Source organism: Geospiza fortis, unplaced genomic scaffold (assembly GCF_000277835.1).
Source record: "Geospiza fortis unplaced genomic scaffold, GeoFor_1.0 scaffold218, whole genome shotgun sequence".
NCBI classification, from domain to species: Eukaryota; Metazoa; Chordata; class Aves; order Passeriformes; family Thraupidae; genus Geospiza; species Geospiza fortis.
Genome location: NW_005054524.1, coordinates 37,994 through 51,170, shown reverse-complemented (window position 1 = coordinate 51,170; position 13,177 = coordinate 37,994). Strand labels below are relative to the sequence as shown.

At 55.8% G+C, this 13,177-nt stretch overlaps 1 protein-coding gene across 2 annotated transcripts in view; it reads left to right on the top strand.

The window, feature by feature from the left end:
* The window catches only part of MRC2 (mannose receptor C type 2), a 22,788-nt gene that overhangs the window by 3,301 nt on the left and 6,310 nt on the right, over window positions 1–13,177 (top strand). Inside the window, exons 7-28 of one of the 2 annotated variants that reach the window (XM_031063735.1) lie at window positions 445–599; window positions 820–927; window positions 3,212–3,327; window positions 3,451–3,599; window positions 3,716–3,933; window positions 4,154–4,296; window positions 4,740–4,842; window positions 4,931–5,069; window positions 5,312–5,347; window positions 5,844–6,004; window positions 6,319–6,386; window positions 6,651–6,751; window positions 6,853–6,998; window positions 7,410–7,524; window positions 7,605–7,768; window positions 7,983–8,091; window positions 8,542–8,780; window positions 8,868–9,036; window positions 9,210–9,359; window positions 9,637–9,756; window positions 10,243–10,422; window positions 10,834–10,860. In XM_031063735.1, the coding sequence (XP_030919595.1) occupies window positions 445–599; window positions 820–927; window positions 3,212–3,327; window positions 3,451–3,599; window positions 3,716–3,933; window positions 4,154–4,296; window positions 4,740–4,842; window positions 4,931–5,069; window positions 5,312–5,347; window positions 5,844–6,004; window positions 6,319–6,386; window positions 6,651–6,751; window positions 6,853–6,998; window positions 7,410–7,524; window positions 7,605–7,768; window positions 7,983–8,091; window positions 8,542–8,780; window positions 8,868–9,036; window positions 9,210–9,359; window positions 9,637–9,756; window positions 10,243–10,422; window positions 10,834–10,860 (2,916 nt within the window). The remainder of the gene's footprint in view (window positions 1–444; window positions 600–819; window positions 928–3,211; window positions 3,328–3,450; window positions 3,600–3,715; window positions 3,934–4,153; window positions 4,297–4,739; window positions 4,843–4,930; window positions 5,070–5,311; window positions 5,348–5,843; window positions 6,005–6,318; window positions 6,387–6,650; window positions 6,752–6,852; window positions 6,999–7,409; window positions 7,525–7,604; window positions 7,769–7,982; window positions 8,092–8,541; window positions 8,781–8,867; window positions 9,037–9,209; window positions 9,360–9,636; window positions 9,757–10,242; window positions 10,423–10,833; window positions 10,861–13,177) is intronic. The other variant, XM_031063736.1, reaches the window with a different exon arrangement.

Sequence of the window (13,177 nt, the reverse complement as noted above, 5' to 3'; positions counted from 1 at the left end):
TGGCCAGCAAGGAGGTATAGGAGAGTGGAGGAAGGAGAGGAAATACTGCTGCCCCCAGGCTGGGAGCAGACTGGGATGTGCTGGAAAGGAATGGTTGAAAACCCGTAGTTCACTGGACCTGAGCTTACAGTCCTGGACTTGTACTCCCATACTGCTAGCCCCTCTCTGAAAGCTGCAGGCAAATGTCCCTGTGTTTCCCACTCTGTGGGTCCGTGTCCTTTTAATTTCCTACTCCAGGGGTCCATCCTTGCAGACAGGAGCTGCCCTGCCCTGTCCTGCCCTCTCCTGCCCGCTGGCACAAGGAGTTCAGAGCTGAGCCCTGAGTGGGTTTTGGCAGATGCTGGTGCAGAGACCAGTTCCACATAAGGGCTGAGGTCATGGGGGATTCTGCACAGGGTCAGCCAGGAGGACCGAACTTCACACCCTCCCTTCCTGTCCTGGCAGATGTGGAGGAGCTCTGGATTGGTCTAAATGACCTCAAGCTGCAAATGAACTTTGAGTGGTCAGATGGGACACCTGTGAGGTTCACGTACTGGCACCCCTTTGAGCCTAACAACTTCCGTGACAGCCTGGAGGACTGTGTTACCATCTGGGGACCGGTGAGAACCTGGAGGGGATGGGGGTTATCCTGTACCTCTGCAGGGAGCACTGCAGCATCCTCATTGCTGAGGAAGGCATTCCTCAGGGAGTGTCTCCAGCTGGGTTCAGCCCAGCTCATCTGAGCCATTGGGTCTTTGGACCCAATGTAGGGATGAAGGGGCTGGGACATTCCCCACGCTGTGAGATGGGCTCATTGCCACTTTTTTTACCATCCTGCAGGAAGGGAGGTGGAATGACAGCCCCTGTAACCAGACCCTGCCCTCCATCTGCAAAAAGCCTGGTCGGGTGAGCCAGGAGAAGGAGGAGGATGACCACGGGTGCCGAAAGGTGAGTGGCACATGGGGCAGCAGTAGTTCTGGCTGCTCCACGGTTCTGCATGGTGCTTGAGGCTTCAAGGGGACCTTTCCCTAAAACCATTTTGGGGAACCCTGATGAGCAGCACCCAGAGCAGCTGGTCTGTGCTGGAGCATTCTGGGGCTGCTGAGCCCCTCGCTGCCATGGTAGAGGAGTCCATGGGAAGAAATTGGAACACAAAACACATGCATTTGGGCACATTGTCCAAGACTCTTCCCCATCAGGCAGCCTTGGCTGCCAGCAGGGATGTTAATTTTATCTGCCCTTCCCTCTCTTCGTGCCAAAACACAGGAGCACGTGGGAGCCTGGCAGGGTGGAGGTGGCTGCCTGCCCTACACCTTGACAAGATGGCAGGTTGCCTCCTCCAGGCAGGGCATGGGCAGTTTGGGGACACGAATCCAGCAGATTCTCACTCAGCCTGTGCCCTGCCTCGGTTTCCCCAGCCGTTGCACAGGGCTGAAGCCGGCCTGTTCCCATGCTTGCTGGGAAGTGGTTTTTGTGGTTCTCTGCAAAGCCTCCAAGCACTGAGTCTGGCAGCAGTGTGGCTCTTGAACCTCTCCCAGCCTTTCAGAGCTGGCCAGCGTGCTTGCGCCCTGCCTAGCAAGCAGCCACTCCAGGCCAGCTCCCAGAGGTGCTGCTGGGCTCCTCCCTTGTCCTTGCCCCATTTCAAGCAGCGGCTTGGCTATGCCAGAGCCGGGAGAGCTGCCATGCAGAGCCCGATCTGGGGGCGACCAGACATAGCTGGAAGAGCCTCCGTGTCCACAGGTACTAGGGATGAGACACGCAGTTGCAGAGTTCTGCTACCATGCATCTGTGTGTCCCCAAATCGGTCCTGAGGACTCCCTGTTGAGATTTAACTCCCTCCTGGCTCTCCAGCCCCAGTCTTAGCTTGGCCTTGGGTGCCCAGCAGAGATGCACTGGGAAACAAACTGTGAGGGATAAATGAACCAGTGAACCAATGCAAGGGGCAAATTAACCAAGAACCATCCTTCCTCTACTTACTCATTCTCAATGAGGACTTTTGCCACCCAGAGGCAGAAGCTGGTGGAGAGGAGGCACATCTTGCTCAGGCATTTGGTTCTATCCACTCCAGCCACTGCGCTGGTTTTTCATGGTGGTCTTGCTGCTTTTTCCCCCTTTAAAAAAATCTCCTTTAATTCAGGAACAGCCTTAAAAAGGAAGCAGTGAAGTATAGAGGTTTGGGCAATGGGAAAGGCAGATCAGGAGGGATGTGGGGCACACTGGAGTTGGAAGCTGGAGGCAGCACTTGGGGTTGGGGATCCTGTCCTGGTCCTCTTTTAGATCACAGGGAGTTGTTGTGGTGCTGTATGTGGGAGTGCACCCTTGGGGTATTAGGGGTGCTGAGGCTGGTGCTGGTTGGGGACCCATCTGGAGACATTGCATTGTCCCAGGACAGGCCTCCTTTCTTGGTTGCTCAGTTGCATCCATGCTGTTCCAGAGGGACCCAGTTTATGGGTCTGTACCTGGATTTGCCAGCTTCGGAGAAAGGCTGTAGGAGCAGGAACTTGGAGGAAAAACTGGGATTTGCGGTTGTTTTAATTTCCCAAAGCTGCTCTCCTGCTTCCTTCCCCACTGTGCTGATGACACTGCATATGGCCTGTGCCCCCACTGTCCTTCCAATGCCCGGGGGACCCAGGAGTAGAACCCTACTGATGCTTCCCCCTTCCAGAGGGTCCGTGAGCCTGGAGCCACTTGGCTGCTTGGCTGAGCCACTTCACTCTTGTGAAGGGTGTGTGTCCCCTCTTGCAGATGAGCCCCCATGTCCCTCCTGACTCTGCCACCCCCAGGGCCACCCTGCTCCCTGCTCTGGCAGAAAACAGACACTATTGTGTCTCCAACCCCGGAGAGACTCCAACATCAACAAGGCGGGGGATTAAAGCTGGCTGCGGTGGTACTTTCTTTGGACTCAGTCCTGCAGTGTAAAGAGGAGGATTGTGTTCCCCTGCCTGCTCCCTGGCCGGGGCTTGACACTGGCAGGGAGAGCTGTTTCCCCAGCTTTGAAGCTGCCTGGGTGTTTGTTTTCCCTTGTAGCCATGTCCTCTGGGGCCAGGGGCTTGTTGAAGCTCAAAGCTGAGTGGGGTCAAGCTGGGGCAGCTGGGGGCAGGAGACCTCCCAGGAGAAGGCAGAGGCAGTGGTGGGGAACTTGGGATGTTGCTCTCGTGCCCTGGGGTTGCTCCCATCCTTCTGGGGAGGTCCAGGTGGGCAGTGGTGGATGTTCCCTGTCACCCGTCTCCAGGGCTGGAAGTGGCACAGCCCATCCTGCTTCTGGCTGGGCGAGGACCGTGTCCCCTACAGTGACGCCCGCAAGATGTGCTCTGACTACAGCTCTACGCTGGTTACCATCACCAGCAGGTCAGTGCCATGCCAGTGGTGGTGGGTTTGCCCCAAAACAAGCCCTGCAAGGAAGTGACTTCCAAGGGCTGGAGCATCATGGGCAGCTTAGTGTGGACGATCCCACTCTCACTGTCCCTCCAGGTTCGAGCAGGCATATGTGAGCAGCCTCATCTATGGCTGGGATGGGGAGTATTTTTGGACAGCTCTGCAGGACATCAATGAGACAGGCGCATTCCACTGGCTGAGCGGTGATGAGGTGACGTACACTCACTGGAACCGCAACCAGCCCGGTAAGGGATGGGGGTGGGATGAGGACTCTCCCTTCATGGAGGGCAGGGCTGGCACTGCCCCCCAGAACAGTCCAACTCTAAGGCTGGCATCTCCCCTCCTCTCATGAGCACTCCAGGTTACAACAAGGGTGGCTGCGTAGCCCTGGCCACCGGCAGCTCCATGGGGCTGTGGGAGGTGAAGAACTGCAGCACCTTCAAGGCTAAGTACATCTGTCGACAGAACTTGGGCACCCCAGTCAATCCTGAACTGCCCAGTCCTTTCCCCACGCCCAGCCTCACTGCCACCTGCCCCCCAGGATGGAGCTCCAACCCCAAACTTCGTCACTGCTACAAGGTGAAGGGGGGTTGGATAGATTGGTGTGGGGACGCACATGCCTCCCCAGTGCAGGGGAGTGAAGGGGCACATTTTGCTGCTTGCAAGAGGCACTCCACAACTCTGGCTGGGGCTGGATGGCAGCACTGTGTCCTGGGACATGGCTGCCTGCAGGTTGGAACAGGGCTCTGCTCCTGTTCTGCTGTTGAGCCCCCCATGCTGTGGGTTTTTCCTTTCCCAGGTATTCAACTTTGAAAAGCTGCAAGAGAAGAAGACGTGGATCGCTGCACAGGAATTCTGCCGGGAGCTGGGAGCCCAGCTGCTCAGCCTAGGCAGCTATGAGGAGGAGCATTTTGTTGCCAACACTCTCAACAAGATTTTTGGGTGAGAGGCTGGGGGCATCAGTGTGTGTCCCACTGCTGGTGTGTGCTTGCCACAAGCCCACAGCCCTCCTGGTGGTCTAGCACATGTGAGTGGATGGATGGATGGATGGATGGATGGATGGATGGATGGATGGATGGATGGATGGATGGATCTCTCTGAGCACAGACCAGTCAGTGTACAGAAGGTGCATCAGTTGGTGTGGTTAATGTGGGAGATGCGCAGGAAGTTCAGTGTAATTTGGGGATGGAGCTTGGGTTTAAAGCAGCTCCAGTCCTGAGATGGCATGCCTGTTATCCCAGTTCCTATCTTCAGGTATGTAGGGATGGCAGGCTTTGAAAACAAACAGAAAAAGCCTTGATTATAAATATATATTTGTATATAAGAATAAACCCCTCTGGTTTGAAGGGGGTTGTGTACTCACATGTCCCCCTGGGTCCCCATAGGGAGTCAGAACCGGAGCTCCATGAGCAGCACTGGTTCTGGATTGGCCTGAACCGGCGGGACCCTGCTGGGGACCAGAGCTGGAGGTGGAGCGACGGGCTGGGGGTGAGTCCAGGGGGCATTTGAGTTGTGGGAGGGACGAATCTGGTGCTGGTGGAAAGGACCAACACTGCCCATCTCTCTCAACCCCCAGTTTTTCTACCACAACTTTGACCGCAGCAACTATGATGATGATGACATCCGGAGCTGCACAGTGCTGGATCTGGCCTCCCTGCAGTGGATGCCAATGCAATGTGAAGCCCAGCTGGACTGGATCTGCAAACTGCCCAAAGGTACTGGCAAAGGGGTCCCCAAACCCATCAGCTGTGACTGACCTGGAGGAGCACGGGCTGTAGGGTGGTGGAATCCTTGAGAAGAGGGAGGGTGATTCCTAATTCAGGGACTGGGAGAGGTACTGTCACTTCTGGGGGAATTCAGGAGGGGCCGTTGTAGCCCATGGATGGTTTGCAGAGAAGCATCCATGGGAGCATCCCAGTCTGCACCCCACTGACACCTTCTCTTGCCCTTTCTCCAGGTGTCGATGTGAAGGAGCTGGAGATCACAACCCAAGGTATGTTAGCCACAGCCTTTTGACACAGTCACAGAATATTTTGAGTTGTAAAGGACCCACAAGGACCATTGAGTCCAGCTCCTGGCCCTGCACCCCAGCAATCCCACCCTGTGCTTGAGAGTGTTGTCCAAATGCTGCTTGAGCTCTGGCAGCCTTGGAGCCATAGTTACTGCCCTGGGGAGCCTGTTCCGTGCCTGACCACCCACTGAGGGAAGAACCTTTTCCTGACAGCCAACCTCAACCTCTCCTGGCTCAACTTCAGATCATGCGTAGACCACCTGATGTCTTCAATGGGTGTCTGCTGCAGTGTTATTAAGAGGAGGATGGATCCTGGGCAGGGTTGTGGGAGGGAGGGGAACCCAGGCATCCCGCTGCAGCTCTGTTGCAGGAGAGGGACAAAAGCAAAGCAGCTCAATAGACAGAGATGTGGGTGTCCTGTCAGAGTGACCATGGTAGGGGTGTCAGCTTCAGTGTGAGGTCTGGTCTGTGCCTGCAGGCAGCAAAGAGTGGGTGAAGTACCAGGAGGCCGAGTACAAGTTCTTTGAACACCACTCAACATGGCTGCAGGCAAAGCGCATCTGCAGCTGGTTCCAGGCTGAGCTGACGTCAGTGCACAGCAAGGCTGAGCTGCACTTCCTGGGCCAGAACCTGAAGAAGGTACCAAGGGGACAGGAACTTCCAGGGCACTGGTGGCCATGGGCTCTGCTACCTTGTGGGTGCTCTTCCTTGCCTTCTTTCACCCTTTTCTGGAGGGACCATATTTGGGGGTGCTAGGCTTTGCTGGGTCATGATGGATTTGTGTGGTGGCTGGTCCTGATGCCTAGGAGTGGGTTTGGGGCTTAGCAAAGTGATGTTTTTTGCCTTGCTTTTGCAAGCTGGGGAAGGGTGTCTTATCCCCATGGCAGCCTCAGTTGCCCCCAAAGACTCTCCAGTCCCTGAAGGGCATTGATATGTCCTCTCTGGGCGTGCAGTTCTCCAGGGGCCAGGAGCAGCACTGGTGGATTGGGCTGCAGACCTATGAGAACGACGGGAGGTTCAAGTAAGTCACAGCCACTGGGTCCCTGGACGTCCCTACCCTACCCTACCGTGCCTATGACATCCCCATACCACTATGTCCCTGCACACTACTGTCCCCACGTCTCAGAGTGCTGTGACTCAGCAGCTGCATCTCAGGGGTCTCATCCTGGGGTGCTGGGCTGGAGATTCCTCATCCAAGAGGGTAGTGGTGGAAAACACTCCCAGTTAGGGCATTCAAGTGGTCCTATTCACCAAGTCACCGCTCATCTTCCTGATGCTGTTCCAGGTGGTCTGATGGGTCCCTCCTCAACTTTGTCTCTTGGGCACCAGGCAAGCCTCGGCCCATCAGCAAGGACAGGAAGTGTGTGTACATGACCGCCAGCCGAGGTGAGAGCAGGGCAGGGCAGGGCTCCACATGAGGCTCTGAGTGGCTGGGGCACTGGTACCGGTGCAGAGGGGCATCATGCCCAGCCTGTCCCTTCTCACAGAGGACTGGGGGGACCAGAAGTGCATGACAGCGCTTCCTTACATCTGCAAGCGAAGCAACGGGACAGCTGTGAAGCCTTCTCTCTTTCCGGTACCTGCTGCCACAAGTGGAGGCTGTCCCCAAGGCTGGCTGCCCTTCCTCAGCAAGGTACCACTGGAGGGAGAGGGGACAGCAGGATGGGAGAGGGGATGGCAGGATGGAGAGGTGATGGCTACTTCCTAGTCTTCCACCAGCCCTGCGGAGGCACAGGGTGGATGGCTGCAAAATGGGAGGATGGAGATGTCTGCACATGTTTTGTGGGGAGTGCTGGGGGGTGCATTTACAGGGATGCTGGGAGACATGCTGTGGGATGGTGAAGGTGAGGTGTGTGCACAGGTTTGCCAGGAGAGATGTGGAAGGGCCAGAGGGGTTGGGGGGTGGCCCGCATGAGGGTGTGAAGGGGAGAAGGACCATTGTAGCAGAATGGGGCTGCAGAGGGTGGCTGAGTGGGGAGGGTGCAAGGCTCAGGGTTGGGGTCAGCTGCACCTCCTGGCCCATCCTGTACCCCTGCCTCTGCAGTGTTTCAGCTTCAATGGCCACAACAAAGGCGAGATAGTGAAGTGGCCAGAGGCGAAGCAGTTGTGTGAGAACCAGGGCGGCATCCTGGCCACCATTGACAGCCCCCTGGAGCAGGGTAGGTCTCCTCTGCCCCACCACCCCACCAGGGTTCTATCTGCCAGGGGTGGTCCTCAGCATCTCACCTGTCATTTGCAGCCTTCATCACATCCATGCTGCCCAACATCTCCTTGGACCTCTGGATTGGCCTGCATGATGCCCAGGGGGAGTTCCAGTGGGTGGAGGGGGAACCGCTGCGGCACGTGAGCTGGGCACCTGGAGAGCCCTCAGGCTGCAGCTCCTCCAGCCCCAATGACAAGCCGGTGAGGGAGATTCCCCATAGCACCCCCTTCCCTCAGGAAGGTCCCACAGTGCCAGGCCCAGCCTTGGAAAAGGAAAGATTTGGTGGGCTGGGGTGGCTCTCCAAGGGCAGTGCAGGATGCAGCCCTGCATGGTGGGGGTTTCTGGCATGGGAATCTCTGCGGTGTAGGACAACAGTGCTAAGAGCAGTGCTGACCTTGTGGTTTGGCTGTGCAGACCAACTGTGTTGTGGTGTGGCATGGCTCACCCCCCCTCTTCACGGGACGCTGGGATGACCGGAGCTGCCTGGAGGAGAAACATGGCTATGTCTGCCAGCGGAGCATAGGTAGGAGGGGGATGATGGGACAACCCCAGCTCCCTTGGCTGAGGATCTGTCACTGCCACCCTGGTGCCTCATGCTGTGATGGGACTGGGGAACCTGGGGCAATGGGTTTAGCTTGAGGAGACGGGCTTAACTTAGGCAGGTGGGTCCCTGATCCCAGCCTTTTGTGCGACAGCTCCAAAGCTGTGCACACCAACCTGGCTCAGTGTGTCCCCACAGGGATGTGCATCCTGGTGGACAGCTCCTAGGTGGGGGTGGTGCTAGGGTGTCTCTGCTTGTCGTTCCTGAGGATGTCCCTCTGCCCTTCCTAGTTGCACCAGGATGTCGCCAGGTGCAACCAGCACAATACTGCCAGGGACAGACTGGCCTGGGTAGGGATGGACAAAAGGGTGACCCACCTGGGATGCAGGAACGTCCTCCGTGCCCTCTGACCATGTCTCTTTTCTCCTCCAGACCCGTCCCTGAGCCCTGTGCAGGCACCATTTCCCCCTTCTCCTACTGGCACCCTCTTTTACCACAACAGCACTTACCGCATCCTGCAGAAACCCCTCAGGTGGCATGAGGCGCTGCTGCTCTGCGAGACCCTCAATGCCACCCTGGCCACCATCTCCAACCCCTACAGCCAGGCCTTCCTCACACAGGCCATCACCAGCCTGCAGACTCCGCTCTGGATTGGGTTGGCCAATGATGAGGTGAGGGAAGGGGGCAGGCACCTGGGGCATGGGTCCCCAGAGGGATCACAGCAGCTTCCCAGGCACCTCCTCCCTGTGTTGTTCCAGGGAGGCCGGAGCTACTTGTGGCTGACGGAGGAGAATCTCATCTACACTAACTGGCAGGATGGGGAGCCCCAACAGATCACTGGCTGCTCCTACATGGACATGGACGGGAGCTGGCGCACAGCTGGCTGTAACACCAGGCTGCAGGGGGCCATCTGTCAGTTCCAAACAGGTGCTGGCCAGGGGGCCTGGGGTAGTCTGGGTGGGGTGTGACCAAGGGTTGGAGACGGCATCCCACCAGGGACCTTCTGGAGCATGTCCATGTGGGTCTGGGTGCCCCAGTGTGCTCTGGGACCCCAACATCCTGTGCCCCACCATATCTTTAATGTACCATCTGCTTCCCAGGTCACCCCCGCATGCACAAGTGGACCTACAGTGGCAGCTGTCCCAAATCGCTGGAGGACTCGTCCTGGATCCCCTTCCGGGACCACTGCTACACCTTCCACATGGAGATCACTCTTGGGCAGAAGGATGCCATGAAGAGATGCCAGAAAGGTATGAGGGAGCTGGGGTGGTAAAGGAGGGTGATGCATCCTTGGAAATGGAAAAGAGTGGGATTCCCCAGGATGTTTGTGGGTGCAGCAGAGCCCCCTTGTCCCTGTGCCCCTGTGCAGCCTTGGTCAGCCATCATCTCCTTGCTGTTCCATGTTAGGGCTCCCCAATCGTCATGTGGTTCATGGGTGGGTCCTGAACTTTGTCCTGTTGGGCACTGCTGCTCCCTAACTCAGTCCTCTCAGTTCTGGGCTCCTCCGTGACAGTCTTCCCTCTGCAGTTGGCGGCACAGTGTTGTCCATCCAGGATGAAATGGAGAATGTCTTTGTGTGGGAGCATCTCCAGGCGTACGAGGGCCTTTCCAAGGGGGCCTGGCTGGGCATGACCTTCAACCCCAAAGGTACAAAGGAAAGAATGAGGTTTGAGATACTCCCTCAGGCACCTCCATGAACTCCCACCAAGTCTGTGGTGAGCAGAGGAAGCCCTTGGTGGTGGCACCAGTGAGGAGGGCTCATACCATAGTGTGACCATGCGCACTAGTGTCTCAAGCTGTGCTGAACATACTGAGTGTGCTCTCCTCTGGCTCGGTGGGATAGGAAACCCAAAGCCTTCTTCAAGGCACTGGAGCCTGCAGATTCAGGAAGGTGCACTGTAGACCCTGGTCCTCCTCATCACACTGCCCCACCACAGAATCACAGAATCATGGGATGGTTTGGTTGGAAGAGACCTTAAGGCCAATCCAGTCTCACCCCCTGCCATGGACAGGGCCACCTTCCACTAAACCAGGCTTCCCAGAGCCCTGTCACACTTCCTTGTACTTTCTGAACTGGAGCAAAGGTGCGGTGTCCTCTTCAGCTTCCTTAAGCCTAATACTCCAGTTTTCCAGGTGGCACCTTGGTCTGGCATGACAACAGTGCCGTGAACTACTCCAACTGGGGCCAGCACGACACGGGGCCCAGCATGCTTAGCCAGAACAGCTGCTACTGGATCCAGAGCAGCAACGGCGTGTGGCGTCTAGGCTCCTGCACAAACGTAACCATGGGGGTCATTTGCAAGATCCCCCGAGGTAGGGCCCCCTCTGCTGCTTGAGGCTTCTGGGCTGATGTAGGGTGAGCTGGGGGTCTGGGCAGGGTGGTGCATGGCAGAACTGTCACAGTGGCAGCACCAACCACATGTTTTCAGTAATTCCAGTGCAGGCGCTTGTATGGGCTGGTGTTGGGGTTTACGGGTCTCCATTGGGCTAAGTGATGGGCTGTGCCCAATGTGTCTCATTGGCTGCGTCAGCTCCTTGGGGCAGGATGAGGCCAGTGGGACAGTGGTAGAGCAGAGCCAGAGGACTACCCCAGCTATTCATCAACCTGTTGCCCATGTGGTGCAGCACTGGGAGCAGTGCAGAGTGTGGGTCCAGAGTTGCTGGTTGTGGGAAGATGGGAGGGTATCATGGCTATGCACTCACCTGTCTATGTTGCCATTGCAGTGGAGGAGAGCAGCTTTTCCAGGGCAGGTGAGTAGCACCATCAGCCTGGGCATAGTACTGGAACTGGAAACCAGGACTGGGAGCCTGTGCCACAGCCCGACTTATGTAAAAAATGAAAGGAATGGGGTTTACAGGTGGGGAATGCCATTCCCAAGTGACTTTGGCCTTGACTTAGGACTCCTCAGCAGCAGGAGCCATCATTTCATGAAGGTGTGTGTCTGCCCAGCTGCTTGCCAGACTCTCCTTCCAGTGCCCACACTGCCTGGTCAGTCAGGGGGATGGCCAGCATGTCTGCTGGTAGGATCCCAAAGATCCATTCCAGGCAGCTGCTAAATGTTCATACACACCATGAAAGACCCGGGGAGTCTGCCCAGCCCCAGGAGGTCTGCCCAGGAGCAAGATGTCCACAAAACACCAAAGCAGATTGGCAGAGTCACAGCATATGGTGAGCTGGAAGGGACCCGCCAGGATCAAGGATCATTGAGTCCAGTTCTTTAAGTGAATGACCCATTGTCTTGGTTTGGAAAGACAGGAGTCTGCTAAGGAAGGCAGGAGCCTCCCCTGAAATTGAGAATGTAAACTTTCCCCACCCCTCCGAATTGCTACAATTTTAAATTAAGGGGCTCTCAGGCAAAGATATGGGAGCAGGCAATAACAGTTCTTTAATAGGGAAGAAATAAAAAGAATAAAATAAACAATACAGTCCACTGGAACAACACTGACAGAGTCAGAACCCAACCTGACACCCTGTTGGTCAGGGTGCTAGTGGCAGTCCGATTGAAAATGTGGCTGCAGTCCTCTGAAGTATCAGGTGTGGTTCTGTTGGAGCAAGGGGGTTCTGTAGAGAAGGATGTAGTCTTCCTCTGAAGATCCAGGAGGAAAAGGTAGCTGCTGTTCCTCTGGGGAATCTCGTGGAGAAAATAAACTGAAACTGCAATTTCAGAATCTTGGAGTATATGGGGTAGCAGTGCTTGGCTCCTCCCTCTGGGCGGAGCATCTCACAATGGGATGTTATAGTTCTTATCAGTCATGCACCGATATTCAATAGTCTGTTATCAGCGGAGGTCCCCTCCCGAGGAAGGTGTGAATGTGGTCATTCAAAGAGAGAGATAAGGCAAACTGCTCACTTGACAAGGTAATCAGCCATACAGATGGTAATGGAAAACATCTTGCATGCAATCTTCAACATTATCCACCCCTTTTCCTATTTCCATCTGTATCACAAACAAAAACCAAAACCCAAACCTTACACACAGTCCTCACTGAAGACTAGGTTTCCCTGTGGTACACAACGGCTTTCTCCATCTTTCTGCATTACCCACCAAGTGCAACCAGGTCCTTGAGCAAAAACAATTCCACGGATGGGTTTATCTTTGCCTGAGGTGGGAGTAATCCAAACAGTCTTTCCTAAAATACCTTTCATGTGTACAACAGGGACTTTATCTCCATCCACTGTGTGCAGTGGTTCAGACTGGGCAGGACCAGCTCGATTTATGGACCCTCTGGTGTTGACCATCCAGGTGGCTTTTGCTAGGTTCATTTCCCAATTTCTAAAAGTCCCCCCCCCGAGTGCTTTCAGGGTAGTTTTAAGTAGTCCATTGCACCGTTCAACTTTCCCGGCAGCTGGTGCATGATAGGGGATATGATATATCCATTCAATGCCATGTTCCCTGGCCCAGGTGTTGATAAGGCCATTCTTGAAATGAGTCCCATTATCTGACTCAATTCTCTCAGGGGTGCCATGTCTCCACAGGATTTGCTTTTCCAGGCCCAGGATGGTGTTCCTGGCAGTGGCATGAGGCACAGGGTGGGTCTCCAACCATCCAGTGGTGGCTTCCACCATGGTCAGCACGTAGCGCTTGCCCCGGCGTGTCTGGGGCAGTGTGATGTAGTCAATCTGCCAGGCCTCCCCATACTTGTACTTGGACCACCGCCCACCATACCAGAGGGGCTTCACTCGCTTGGCCTGCTTGATGGCAGCACACGTCTCACAGTCATGGATAACCTGTGAAATACTGTCCATGGTTAGATCCACCCCTCGGTCTCGTGCCCACTTATAGGTGGCATCTCTACCCTGATGACCTGAGGCATCATGGGCCCATCGAGCTAAGAACAACTCCCCCCTATGTTGCCAATCTAAGTCTATCTTTGACACCTCTATTTTTGCTGCCAGATCTACCTGCTCATTGTTTCGGTGTTCCTCATTAGCCCGACTCTTGGGGACATGGGCATCAACATGACGGACTTTCACAGGTAGCTTCTCTAACCGAGCGGCAATGTCTTTCCATTCATCAGCAGCCCAGATCGGTTTCCCCCTACGCTGCCAGTTGGCCTTTTTCCACCT